Source organism: Triturus cristatus, chromosome 12 (genome assembly GCF_964204655.1).
Source record: "Triturus cristatus chromosome 12, aTriCri1.1, whole genome shotgun sequence".
NCBI lineage: Eukaryota > Metazoa > Chordata > Amphibia > Caudata > Salamandridae > Triturus > Triturus cristatus.
Genome location: NC_140595.1, coordinates 82,625,683 through 82,639,358, shown reverse-complemented (window position 1 = coordinate 82,639,358; position 13,676 = coordinate 82,625,683). Strand labels below are relative to the sequence as shown.

The following is a 13,676-nucleotide window of genomic DNA, read 5'->3' as shown; positions in this document are numbered from 1 at the left end:
CTGTAGAAAATACAGAGAACGATGCCATCTTATAGGTACCAGATGACTCCATATCATTGTGAAAACAATGTTCCAGCCCTGTGCTTTCATTTAATAAAACAATGCATTCTGGGAGCTGCAGCCTTGGCCCACCTTAGTTGAACTAATTGCTCTGAATATACAGAGTTCAGTGGCATGCAGAAGGAAAGAGTGAGCTGGCATATTCTGTGTCTTTAGACACTTAGACATCTGCTGGCCTTACACCCTTAACACCCCTCTTCCCTTCATCCCAGGGTCACATACCTAGAGATGCTAAATGAGTCTCACATCTGTCCTATCCGCTAGTCTGAACCTTCCGAGCAGAATTGAATTCACATGATTAAAAATATTATCACAAATATTATTAATTAAACTAAAAATAGAGCTGTTTACCTTTTTGTCTTGTTGTAAATGCCCTTGAGTGGCAGCCAGATAGTGTGTTAACCAGACAAAATATTAATATAACATAAAAGTTAGCATCAAATCTGAGAATTCTGTATCTACAAGCAAATGCCAGATTGATAAATGATATATTAAGAAAGTTCCTTGTACTTTTTAGGCTCAAAAAGAAGAGTTGCAGGCCCTACTAAATAAGAGCGAAGGGGAGAAGATGTCAGTAGGTTCCCAACAGCTGAACCTTCAGGATGAGAACTTGAGGCTGAAAGAGTCCCTATTGCAAGAAGAGACGGCTCACCTCTCAGTGCGGGAGGAGCTCGAGGCCTTGAAGGAGAAGTTGCAGATCTGGGAAAAGCAAGGCCTTGACCCGGAAAGCATAGCTGCAGAGAACGCTAAACTGAAGGCGGAACGCGATGCTGAAGGCCTGAAGATTGAGGGCTTCTTGGCACAGAAGGAGATGTTTGTGGCCGAGGCTCAAATGCTCCGGCAAGAGCTGGACAAGCAACGAACACTGCTGGCCTCCATACGGCAAGATCTGGAGAACCTGACCAGCGATGATCCCGCTTTGGAGCTTGATCCTGCGGTCCAGCAGCTCCGGGAGAGCTTGGTAGGCATAGGAAGCAAGCTGAAGTCAGAGCTGCAGAGGTCAGAGACCTGGGAGAAGAACTATGTTAAAGACCAAGAACGACGACAGGAAAAATCCAGCTTCGGAAAGAAAGGTAGAAGCCAACTAAACGAGCCCATTGGTTTACCCAACACCTCAGCATCACCCGAGGGACAACTAGAAAGCTCCACAAAGTCCTTTGGATCCACCTCCTCTCCTCTGAAGGAATCGGCGCAGGCCTTCATCCGGGGTGAACGAAAGGACAAATGGAAGGAGGCAGCAAAGGACTGGAAGGAAGGCAAGCATAAAAAACATGTCCATTCAGAGTCCGAGGATGAGTCGATGCACAAGAGACACCATCATCGGCAGGATGATAACGATCCTCAAGAGCGCAAGTCATCTGAGTTTGTTGGGAGGAAGAACGAATGGAAGGGCATTGTGAAGGACGGAAAGTGGAGAGACCGTGTCGGGACCTGGAGGGAGGGAGCTGCTGACCACCATCACAATGGTATGGAAAATAGGCAAGAGGACAAGCGTCATCCAGAGAGGTCGGGGAATGGTCATCATCCTCATAAGGAACACCATACATCCCATGATGGCATGCAAGAGAATGAAGGGGACTCCCAGCAGAACAGGCCCCAGTGGCAGAAGTCTGTAGAGGATGGAAAGAAAGAACACAGGCACCATGATCACAATAAATTTTGGAAGAAGTTCTCAGATCACCAGTATCGAGTCCCCGAGGGGTGCTCTGGCGTGACTGACTGCGCTCGTAAAGATGGCATGGACCTCTTTAATGTTGAGCTCGCGCCAGTGGATAAGCAAGAGTTCACACAGCTGCTGCGGGAATATCTGGAGCTGCAAGAGTTAGCAAAGTACCTGCCAGAGCTCGACAAGTTCTTGAGCAAGTTCTTTGAGAGCGACATCTTTATGCACGACAAGATGCGCTTCCGGGACTTTGTCAACGATGTTGAGGACTACCTAGAGGATATTGCGACCAAGGAGAAGGGTGACGACGATGCTGTAGATGACTTTGACAAGCATGTTTTCAAACATTACTTTGGTGATGCAGCCATAAAAAAAAGGTGGGTAGAAACTTTATATAGTTTGTGTTTTGATGTTGCACACCTGAGAATCACATTTTCTTCCATAGTGGTTCCAATTGTAATAAAATGAGAACTATGCAGTCCAATGCAACAAATCTCAAAACTATTTTTGCTCCTGTAAAAAAATGAATTGCCCTAGTACAAAGGCTTATAAAAGTAATATTGTTGCCTGCGACCATATGTTACAAATGAAGATACCTTTTAGTAAACAGGAGTGAGTTAACCAGTTCATGTAATAAAGTTGTGGGTTTATCGTAGAAGACCTGTTACTAGCTACTCAGTGCAACTCCCCACCAGAAGCGGCGTCTTCTGCTCAGTCCACTCTGTAAACGACAACCCACACACGGAGAGACTCCCCCATCGATACTCTATGATCTGACCAACATGGCTGAGCAGAGCAGCAAATTTACGACAAATGTGGTCTGTAATATAAAATGAAGCACACACCGAGGTTGGTGATAAGTTATCAAATTCAATTTGTCTAAATTGAGGCCAATCGAGAAATGTCCATTCATCCTTCCATGTTGTGAGTTTATAAGCTCTGGTAAAGTAAGATTACTGCATGAAAATGTTTCTTCATGCATGTGTGCCTGATTAGAGGATGGCATTCTAACAAAGACATTTCCTTTTATTAATTATGGTAATGACACTATAAGTAAGATTGTAGGATGACAACACTACAGTTTTTATTCCACTTTGCACACTTGAACACATTTAATAATTCTGGGGATGTACCTGCACTTCTCTGAGACTTGGTCTCCCATTCACCGAAGCTGAGGGTGCCTAGAACAGTGTAAGCATTGGCATTAAGTACTGTACTGAAAATATTCTCATTTATCTTAAAATAGTGTGCATCTTCTGAAAAATAAGCATCAGGTTGTGGTGTTCACAAATTTCCCATGGCTAGAAATGAAGAAGCGAAATGCACAATGTCTTAAAGGGAGCTAAAGTAAGACGATGAGAAGGCATCCTTGGTGTACAGATCCCAGGATGTCCCTTTCTTTAACGTTATATTGGGTTTGGGACCTATTGTTAGATTTAACACTAGAACTACTTTGACGATGACAAGCAAAATCTTGCCAGTCTGCGTAGCTGGTTCACTTGGTGTACTGGCTTTCATCAGGCAAGCTCTCCTCCACAATACACCAAAACTCAACTTTCTGCTCGGCTTGAGGTGGTTGCCGCTACCCTTCCCTAAGAGACACCTTACAACATGTCATATTAAATTCAACATATCCAGCCAATAGTCCGCCTGCATTCTAGACTATGTGCATCACAAGGATGTGTCGAGGAAAAAGAACATGCACTTGCATTTCACTGCAATGTGAAACGCAAACACCTTCATTTCGCTGTCATGATCTAAACACCCCGCAGACCACCTGCATAGAATTTATTCACACCAAACTCAAGGCAGAGACAAACAATGTCGTGCCGGGTATTTTCAGTTTGGCCTGCAAGCTAAAAAGTAGCAACACTCCGCTAACGATTTACATTCCTTCAGTTTTTGCTGCCTTTGTGCTGAAAAATCAGCTTCATAGCACAACATTTGGAAGGTTATAAGGTGAGAAGGCTTTGTGTGTTTACTTAAGACGCACATATGCAGTGGAGTGTGAACAAAACTAGGCTGGGAGAGTCCTCAAACTAAAAGGTGTGGGTGTATGTCCTCCTCGTCACCATAGTAAACTGGATTAATCTCAGGCTTTACAAAGTTACATTTGGGTTTACTTTCATAGCATATTTACTTGCTCACCCCTACTCTCTGTCCCTATGTATACACAATAGTAATGGAGTGAACGCCTTTTGAGAGTACAGTGTGTGTGTCTGCTTTATCTGTTGGCGGTTCCTCTAATAACATATTGTAGGTCTCAATGATTTCTTTTTAGATCCTCGAAGAAAAGCATCCACAAGACAAAGATTCATAAGAACTACGATGAAGACATGGGGCCAGTGCCCCAACATGGACGCCCCAAAAATGTGAAGTCTGAGCAGCGCATGAAGGAAGAGGGGCCGAGTCTCCACCACAAGCTCTCCAATCCATTGAATCGTGATAAAGAAATGAAGGATCCAAACTCTGAACAGCATCACAACTCTGGGCGGTCAAACCATGAGAATAAACCACAATCCGATTACTATCTGAACAACTCGAAAGCCTTCAAGCACCCCAAGGAATGGCAATCTTATAACAACCAAGATGACCTAGGACATGATAAGTTCTTTAAAAAAAAGCAGCCTTATCGCAAAAACAATAACGCTCAATATATTGAGCACTCGAGCGAAAGTCAGTCTTATCACGACCATGATAACTTTAAACATGAAACATCTCCCAAAGAAAGTATGTTTTCTTACCCACATGATGACACCCAATCATTCAAAAATGGAAAGAATCTCAAGCAAAGGCGATCAAATCACCAGCATGATGACACTAAACCGTTCAAGAATGAGAAATATCCCAAGGATAGTCCACAAGGCCACCAGCATGCTGACGTCAAATCAGTGAAAAATGGGAGGAATAACAAGCGAAGGCAATACGACCAGCAGTATGATGACGCCAAGCTGTCACAAAATGAGAAGAATCACAAGCTAAAGCAATCAGACCATCAGGGTGATTGCACAAAGCCATTTAAGAATGAAAAGAACCAGAAGGAAAGGTCTTCACGCCACCAAAGTGAAGAATCCCACTCATTCAAAACTGAAAACAAATTCAAGGAAAGATCGCCTGACCACCACAATCATGGCTCCACACATAAGGAGAACTTCAAACAAAAGGAAAGGACATCTGATTACCACCATCATGAGTCCACACATAAGGAGAACTTCAAACAAAAGCAGTCTTTTCATCACCATGATGATGCCCAAACCTTCAGCCGTGACGAGGACTTCAGCGAAAGCCAATCCCATCAACACCATCATAGACCCAAACATGAGAAGTATCAAAAGGAAAGTCACCCTCATCACCACGACGACTCCCAGCCTTTCAACCACAGACACCCTACGAAGGAGGATGAACCTTATGATGACAACCACAACGTATTTATCCACAAAGAAAACCTAAATAAGGAACAATATAAGGCTCAGGAAAGAAAACATGGCCGTTCCAACCATGGAAAACACAAAAGGGAAGATGAATCAAGCCAACAATACCATGATGATGCCAACAACTTCCATAATAAGAAGCACCACAAAGAAGGAAGGTCTTCCCACCACAACCACCAGCGCGGTGGATCAAAGGCTTTCAAAGAGGAGCGGCCATCATATGGACACAATCGTGAAGAGTACAACCATGACCGGAAAGAAGGGCACAATAGGGGCAGACAATCAGACCATCCAAAAGTTGAAGGACACAAGGAACACAACCACAAGTAACCTTATAGACCGTAGTCCATCACGCCACGGATAAGCCCTCGGACTATGGTGCGGAGTGGTCATGCAAATGGGATACCATTGGTACCAGAGGTGCCTCCAGCTCCATTCAGCAAAATGAGCATGATGTGTTTCTGCAATGTTATAATAATCTAGTCATTTCTTTGTACACCTTATGGGTCCTTGTACACGGAGGCTACTCTTGTTTGAAACGCAGTGCCACTGTTATTTCTAGATCGTTAGCACTTTAATCAGAACTGGCTTTAGATACCTAGTTTTAGCGGTCTATTGTCCTGCTAAATTACTCGACTCTCCTAAGATGAATGGGTTTTTCAAGACGGTTACAAGTGCATGTGCCACATTTATTCCTGTACCCAGCTGGGCCTTCTCCGTTAAAGCTCCTATCAGGGACTGTTTGGCACCCAGCCTAATTTTCCATGTCCTCTGCATTTGGAATGGGAGGCAGAGTCCTTACAGAGATGTAATTCCAGATCTCTAGGTACTGCTGAGGTAGTAGATTCTCTTTAAGGCATTTCGATCTTCAGACATCCCACTGGACCTAGTCACATTCCCCTAAACCTTTGCCGGGACGTCCTTTGGATAAATTGTCTTTGGCGCTGGTGTAAACGCAACATCTGGGTCATCTCTTTAATTCCCTATAATTTTTTGTATCCTTCACCTTCGTCATTACTCGTCTTTTTTCATTTTTTAATTGGTAAATTTACTTGTTTAGGACCGGTTTAGGGCTCTGACAAGTAGCTGTGGTCATTTAATAGGTTTATCTTTTGGTACTGCCATCTTTCTCCGATGTGCCTTGGGTAATGCAGATCACTGGCCTCTGCTATTGCTGTAAATTATAGGTCCATGATTTTCATTATTGTTTCTTTATTGATGTTATTCCTGCTGTCGTCAGTGGTTAAAATGTATCAAATGAGCTCCCCGGGAGACGCTTTCCGGGGGTGGGGGTGCACAAAGTGTTCTTCATAGATACATCCATGGGTGTTTTTCATTTCCTGAAATCCTTCTGATATCTAAAACCTCTGAAATTTATTTAATACTTTGACTTGTTAAAATCAAAACTACTTCCCAAAATGTTAACCTCCAGCTCTTAAGGCTTTAGAACAAAAAATAATCCTTCACTTGGATTTTGCTTTCTTTTTTATTTTTGGGAGAAAGAAGCTACCATTTTGTTTTTGTCGGTAGGCATTTAGTGCTTGTGACCATTAGCTTACCTCAGCACTCCATATCAATTACTACTCCAGAGGTGTAGAGACCTCTAATTTTTTGCCTGACATGCAACTAATGTTCAAAGATACATGCCTGTTGGGCATCTGAAACACCTTTTCACCGCCCTCGGCACTCATAACTTACAGGTAGGGAGTAGGCATAATGTCTACAAAATTCAGAGTCCTCTGTTCCTGGGAAGAGGGAGGAAGAAAAAAGGTCACCCAAATGACTAAATGTTTTCGCACAAATGCTAGTTTCAAATTTGCTGATAAACGCAGTGTTAATGTTGTGTACAGGGCAGAAAATTGCTCCTCAACAAAAGGAACTGCAGAGTGTAAAGATTCCAGGAAACAGGCTACAAAAAGTAATGGATACGTTCTCTGTTTCCTAAGTTGGTGAAGTAAAAGCTGTAGTTGTGTGGTACTCTTTGATGGATACCAAGGAGCTACAGCATGGTCTTGAGTTTTATCCCATTCCTCAGTTTCCTTTATCACACTCAACTTTCTCGTTAATAATTTTCTTTAACCTAAACTTAGTCTACTTTTCCTAACTTTTCAGAATCTCCTTTCTCTCCCTTCTCTCTCACATCTTTTCACTGTTTCTCTCTTTTTTGATTTTTTTCTTCCTTTGTTTCTTGCGCTTTCTTCCCCAATCCTAAAATTATGCACTCCTTTTGTTATTGGTCCACGTTTTCTCCATTCTGTTAATCTTTTTTTCCTCTGTTGTTCCTCTTCCTACTTCTTTCTCCTTTTTGATCTTGTTTCTTTCTTTCTCACATTCTTTATTCCTCTAGTTCTATTTGATTGCAATATTTGTCCCTTTTAATCTACTTTTTTCTCTATACATTTTTTTCTTTCGTTTTATGTCCCTTTTTCTAGCTGTCTCTCTCTTTTCTTTGGTACCTTTCACTTTAAAATGTTCTCCGTTTCTGTCTCCTATTATTTGTTTTCATTTCTTTCCATTTTGTAAGTTTCTCTTTTGTTCTTTGTGTTCTGTTTCCCCATTTATCTGTCTTTCCGTTTTTCCATCCTCTATCAAAGTTGATTTATCCATGTTTAGAATCTTATCACATTGTTTTTTACTTATTTCTCTCAATTTTATAATTCTTCCCTTTCTCATGTTTATTATTTATCTCTTCTCACCATTTCAGTGTTTTCTTTCTTTTATTGTTTCCCTTTCTCTCACTCCTTTGTTTTCTTTCAGCTTTTACTTTGTTTTCCTTATCATTCTATTTCCTCTTTGTCTGGCTACTTTTTTATTTTCCATTTGCATTTTCTATCCCTTGTTTAATCTTTTAATTGTCTCATGTTTTTTCATCAATAGTTCAGCTCTCATGTTTCAGCTTTTTCACCATCCTCTTCGTTTATTTCCATAGTTACTATTTCTCGCCCAATTCTTTCCTTTTCACAAGTTCTACCTTTTTCCTTTTCACTAATTTTCTTATTTTCTTTATTTCTCTTTATATTTCCTCTTCCTCCAATCCTTTTCTGTTTCCTTGCCTTTGACATTTCTTGTACTATCTTTTTGTATAGTTTTTTTCTTTCTATTGCTCTTCTGTTATTCCTCTTCCCACGTTTTCCTTTCTATCACTTCTTTTTCAACCATATATCTTTTTCTTTCTGTCCCCATTTTCTTATCAGTATTCTCTTTGTTACTCTGGAAAATGTCCTTTTAATTTCCTTTACATTTTTCTTGCACTGATCCTCTGCCCTTCTCTTTATTTTTCTTTGTCTTATCTCCTGTTTTTTTCTCCTTCCTCTCTTTCCTCACTTTTTTCTCTCTCTAAGCATGTCAACTTTCGATATTTTTCTCTTCCTTGTCACTTTCTCTTCTTTGACCCTGTTTATTTTATTTCTCACTGTAGATGCTTTTGATTTCTCCATTACCTTTTCCTTTTCTGTTCTCCTTCATTTTCTCTTTTTTTTAAAATTATGCTTCATATTCTCTCTGTGCTTTCTATTTCGCTCTGCTCTTTTTCTCATTCCATGTTCTCTCTCATTCTTTCCTTTTCCCATGCTCCTTCTTACTCTTTCAAATCTTTTTCTATTTCATTGTTTTTGTTTTTGCTTTCCACTTTTCTTTTTCTCTTGCCTCTCTAGGCTAAGTCTCCTCTCTTACTTACTTCTCTTGCTTTTGTCCCCTTTGCCTTTCACTGCACGTCTTAATTTTATGTTTTCTCTTTCTTTTTCTTAACCTCTCAGCTTTTATTTTCCAGGCCTGTCTGTCATCTTTCACTCTGGCCATTTGTTTTCTCTTTTTGAATGTCTTCTCCATTCTTCTTTCCTTCCTCCCTTTACTTTTGCTGTGGCATTTTTTAGCCCCATTCCGCTCCCATTTTTTTAGCTTCCCTTTCCAGCTTCTTTTTCATGTCCTACCCCCTCCACTGAAGGAGTATGTGTTAATGAAGACTGTTATCAGAATAATAGAAGCTTCCAAGGACTTTTTGAAGATGTCAGATTTCTTAATATTTGTACTCATATGATAACTACCCTTACTCTAACACCACCCCATGTCTCCAGGTTGTTTTCTACAGACTGATAATGCACTGATATAACTAATTTATGAGATGTGACACTTTGAGATGTAATGCAAGTATTTAAATTGTGTTTGTAGGAGGACGTCTATGTGCCCTATTTCCCTTTTGCTGCTGCCACTGAGTCTTTCCTGAATTTCTCTTTAGTTTGGGGGTTTTGCACATTAGATGGAGGGGAACATTGTAGAATAAAATAAGTTTGTGATCTGAAATTATGTGTGTGGATTTTTTCTTTTCATTCCGAGAGTGGCTTTACTATGAGAAGTAACCTGCAGACTGTAGCTTAATGTAAGTGTTTTTGTGCAGCACGCCTTCACCTCAAGAAGGTTTCTTGGTATAGTTGACAGGTATCTGAATATTATTGTTGCCCAGCTCAATAGTACTCCTTACATTCGACCTCAGAAGGATGAAAGGGTGAGTGGACACCAAACACCTTTTATTTTTTTTTATATCTTTCAAGTTTATTCTGATGATGAATATTTGAAAATGTACTTTTGGGAGCCCCACGGCACAGATGAACTAGGACTGAATATACGGAATCTGTTTTCGTCGTTCTGAAAATGTGTTTCCGTTTCATTCAAAATTGGAGCCATGTTTGCAATTTCAGAACATATAGGGTGGTTTTTATGTTTTTAATTGAAATGTTGTTTAATTGTGTCGGGTACAGTGAGAATTGAATTGAGGTTTGAAGTATGTTCTGGGAAAGGACGAATCTGTCCTGGAGCTCTTACTTCTTACATCACTCCTAAAAAATGCATCATTAGGTCTTGCATAGTGGCCATTCAGTGTAAGTAGTTGAAGGAATTACATTTGTAGGGCTGAAGCGAATCACAAGGAGTCACATCACACTTTACTTTTTCTGACTCTGCAAACCCATTGCTGTGCATCATGCGGCAATGCATGTTTGCGTGAGTCTGGCGTGCTGATCCTGTTTTATGAAGAACAACATTGTCCAATTAGAGAACAGAATTGCATGCTTAAAGATTATGAGCAAAAATTATTTTGGGACTTTTTTCAACAAAGACAACGTTTCATGAAAATAATGAATGATAAACCCCAACTCAACATTCATGACCTCTTCCGTTTTTTTTGCCAGTATTTTGGGGTTGCCAAAGTCTCTATTTAGGAATTCTCTATTATCCTATTTGCAGCTTTTCTTGAAAGGGAACCTCTCTCATCCTGATAGACTTGGAAAAAGTGTGATATTTTATGAAACATCCATGGTCAATGCAAACACATATATTCTGTACTGCAGAGTTTGAAAAAGTGTTTTCCGGCAGTGAAGCTTCCAACATCTGTCTCAAACATTGGCGGCTCCTGCAGAACAGTAGCGGTGGGGCAGCAGGGGGGAAATAAGAGAAAAGATTATTTATTTATTTATTCAGTGTTTTCTATAGTGCCAAGAAATTGGTTGTCAGAGCTCTTTACATCATCATCCCTTTACAGTCAGAGGATATTCATTTCTTTAAACACAAGCGTAAAAGCGTGTTCAATAATATTGGCAGATGCTAACCCATGTCCAACCTGCAACATATTGAAGAATAAGGAAATCAATAGGTAAAAGTAAAACATACCATAAACAATCTTCTGAACCAGAAAAGGTTCACTCCTGATATCCTAACTGTATACAATGGTTATAATATTGCTACTTTAAAACAAATATACATTGTTCATGTTACTTGACTGCAGACAACATCCCTTTAGATAGACCCAAGGGAGTAACTGTCTTATACCTTCCAGAGGTCTACTTGAACAGCAGACTGTAGTTTATTGACGGGTTGTCTGCCGAACTCAGAATAGTCTTATTGTAGACTGTTGTTAGTTATGCGAGAAAGTTACCCATCAAAAAGGCCTTAGTCTCCTTTTTGAACCGTGGACCATACGTAATTCTCCTAATATTCGGTGGGAGTGAATTCCAGATCCTTGGTGCAGCTCCCATGAATGCTCTGTCGTATGATCTCTTCTTAAGGAAGAATGCTGAGTTTAGCAAAATATCTATAGATCCCCTGGAGGGTCTACAGCCTCCTGATAATGTGATTTTCTGGGCCAGGTAACGTGGAGTTTTGTGGTGTATTGCCTTGTGTGTGATACATGCAATCTTGAACTGTATTCTTGCTTCGTATGGTAACCAATTGAGCGTTTTCAGATGTGGAGATATGTGGTCAAATATTTTTGATCCCGTTATAAGTCTGGCTGCTGTATTGAGACATGCTTTTAGGGGGACTGTAGAGATCTTAGGAAGCCCTGAGAAGGTCACGCATCTGTACTCAATTCTTGATATGACCAGTGCCTGGACTGCCATTTTGAGATCATCTGATTCGATGAACGACTTCAGTTTTTTTAGATAACTCAGGTGGAAACGAGCGCTTTTTGCCAATGTGTTGATGTCGGTTTGCATGTTTAGTTCTTTATCCAGAGTGATTCCAAGAGATTTGGTTGAGTCTACTAGAATCGGGGAACCGTTTAGCCCAGTGATCATCTTGGTCCATTCCTTAATCCTGGCTGCGCTTTTAGGAGGGGCGATCAGGAGGAATTCTGTTTTTTTTGCATTGAGCGTAAGATGATTGTCACCTAGCCATTCAACGCTTCTCAGTAGTGCTTGGTTCATAATGACGATCTCTTCTGGTGATGTAAGCTTCATATACAGTTGGGTGTCATCTGCATACATGTGGAAGGAGATGTTAGCCTGCTGTAATACATCTTTTAATGTTTCAATGTACAGGTTGAATAGCGACGGGGATAGAGTTGATCCTTGTGGAAACCCAATCTGAATTGAAGATGGAAGGGATAGCTCATTGTTCACTAGGAATCTTTGCGATCTGTTCTCTAGGAAGGAATAGAACCATCATCATCATCAGTCTTTATTCGATTTTAAAAGATCATAAAAGACACAAGCATAAAACAAGGCATAACATCTGGTGCCCAGAAAAGTTATTAAAAATCCATCAATAAATACTTAAAAGGGTTTTAAAAAAGCATTAAACAAATCAGAAAGACTGGAGAAATACAATTACATGGTTAAAAAAGACAACAAAATCTACTACAATATATAAGTATATCGATTAATAAAACTCATGTCATAATGCAAGAGGAGAAACCCGAGCCCCAATATTTATGTATTTTGATTAGAGGACTTCAAGGGTTTACTTAATGGCTTTATTCCTTAGAATCCACGCCCATCCCAAGAATTTGGCTAATGCTATAGAAATGATTGGTAAGGTGCTTGTGCGCAAAATTCTTAGTGCAACAGCACTACTCCTAGTACCTAAAGTCTTGCACATTGGAGTCAACCAGACTCGTCATGGAGTAGCAAGTACAGGGCAGACAAACAGGAAGTGGGCGGTTGATTCTACTTGTAACCCACAAGCGGGACATATTTCCTCACGTGCACTAGACCATCTTCCTGTCAGAGACCTAAGTGGTAAAGAGCCAGCTCTAAACAGGAAATAAAGTTTCCTATCTCCAAGTTTAGTAACCAGGTCCCAATACGGTTCTAGAGCAGGTGTAATTTTTGCCTCCAAATAACAACCAGACATCCCCGAGGAATTTGCTCTACTCCATACATGATATTCAACTCTTTCCCAGTATATCATTTTAAGAGATCTCTTTGAGGGGAACAGAGCAGCCACCGGGTCACTCCATAGCCCCTCCATACCCAAATCAATCAAGGTCTCATGGAGGTTCTTCAACCATCCGATCTTATGGAACACATCTAGTTTTATGATGTCCATGAGACCTTTAGCATAATGGGAAAGCTCAGGAGTGGTCCAGAGTCTCCGCCAGTATAAAACCGGCCGAAGTTTTGCTATATCCGTAATGGCCTTCCTACCTAGTTCATATCTTAAAGGTACCAAAGGGGTACTCTGGGGAAGACCAGTTATGCTTCGAAAAAATGTGTTTTCAACTCTAATTAAGGAAGCTATCTGGTCAAACCCCCATAACTCTGCCCCGTACAGCACAGAGCTTAGGGCCTTAGCCTCGTAAACTTGTAGCACAGGTTTTATTTGTTTTGTAAAAGATTTTTTGTGCTCCCTGATTAGGGCTCCCGATAATTGTCTAAATTTCAGGGCGGCCATCTCTATATGCTTACTCCATTTATTATCATTTGCTACGTGCATGCCTAGGTACACAAAATTGTTAACCATCTCTAATGGTTGCCCGTTCATAAATAACTTTTTCTCTCTGTAGCTTGGGTGTGGATTAAAAACCATGAATTTCGTTTTAGCCACATTTACCTCCAGACCATGACCAAGACAAAAATCATCAAACACAAGCAAAGCTCTTTGCAAGCCACTTGGAGTTTTTGATACAATAAGCGTATCATCCGCAAACATCAATATTGGGATAGTGACTCCAGCCAACTTTGGAGCATCAGTGTTGACGCTGAGCATACAATCGACTTTCCCGTTGATATATAGTGAGAAGAGGGTGGGGG

The 13,676-nt window shown here is 40.6% G+C and overlaps 1 protein-coding gene across 3 annotated transcripts in view; it reads left to right on the top strand.

The window, feature by feature from the left end:
- Positions 1 to 9,453, top strand: part of PBXIP1 (PBX homeobox interacting protein 1) — a 91,699-nt gene extending 82,246 nt beyond the window's left edge. For 2 of the 3 annotated variants that reach the window (XM_085638296.1, XM_085638295.1), the window contains 2 exons: positions 578 to 2,100; positions 4,005 to 9,453. In XM_085638296.1, coding sequence (XP_085494422.1) covers positions 578 to 2,100; positions 4,005 to 5,484 — 3,003 coding nt within the window. In that variant the 3' untranslated portion in view covers positions 5,485 to 9,453. Of the gene's footprint in view, positions 1 to 577; positions 2,101 to 3,983 lie in introns of all 3 variants that reach the window. The other variant, XM_085638297.1, reaches the window with a different exon arrangement.
- Positions 9,454 to 13,676: the final 4,223 nt, after the last annotated feature.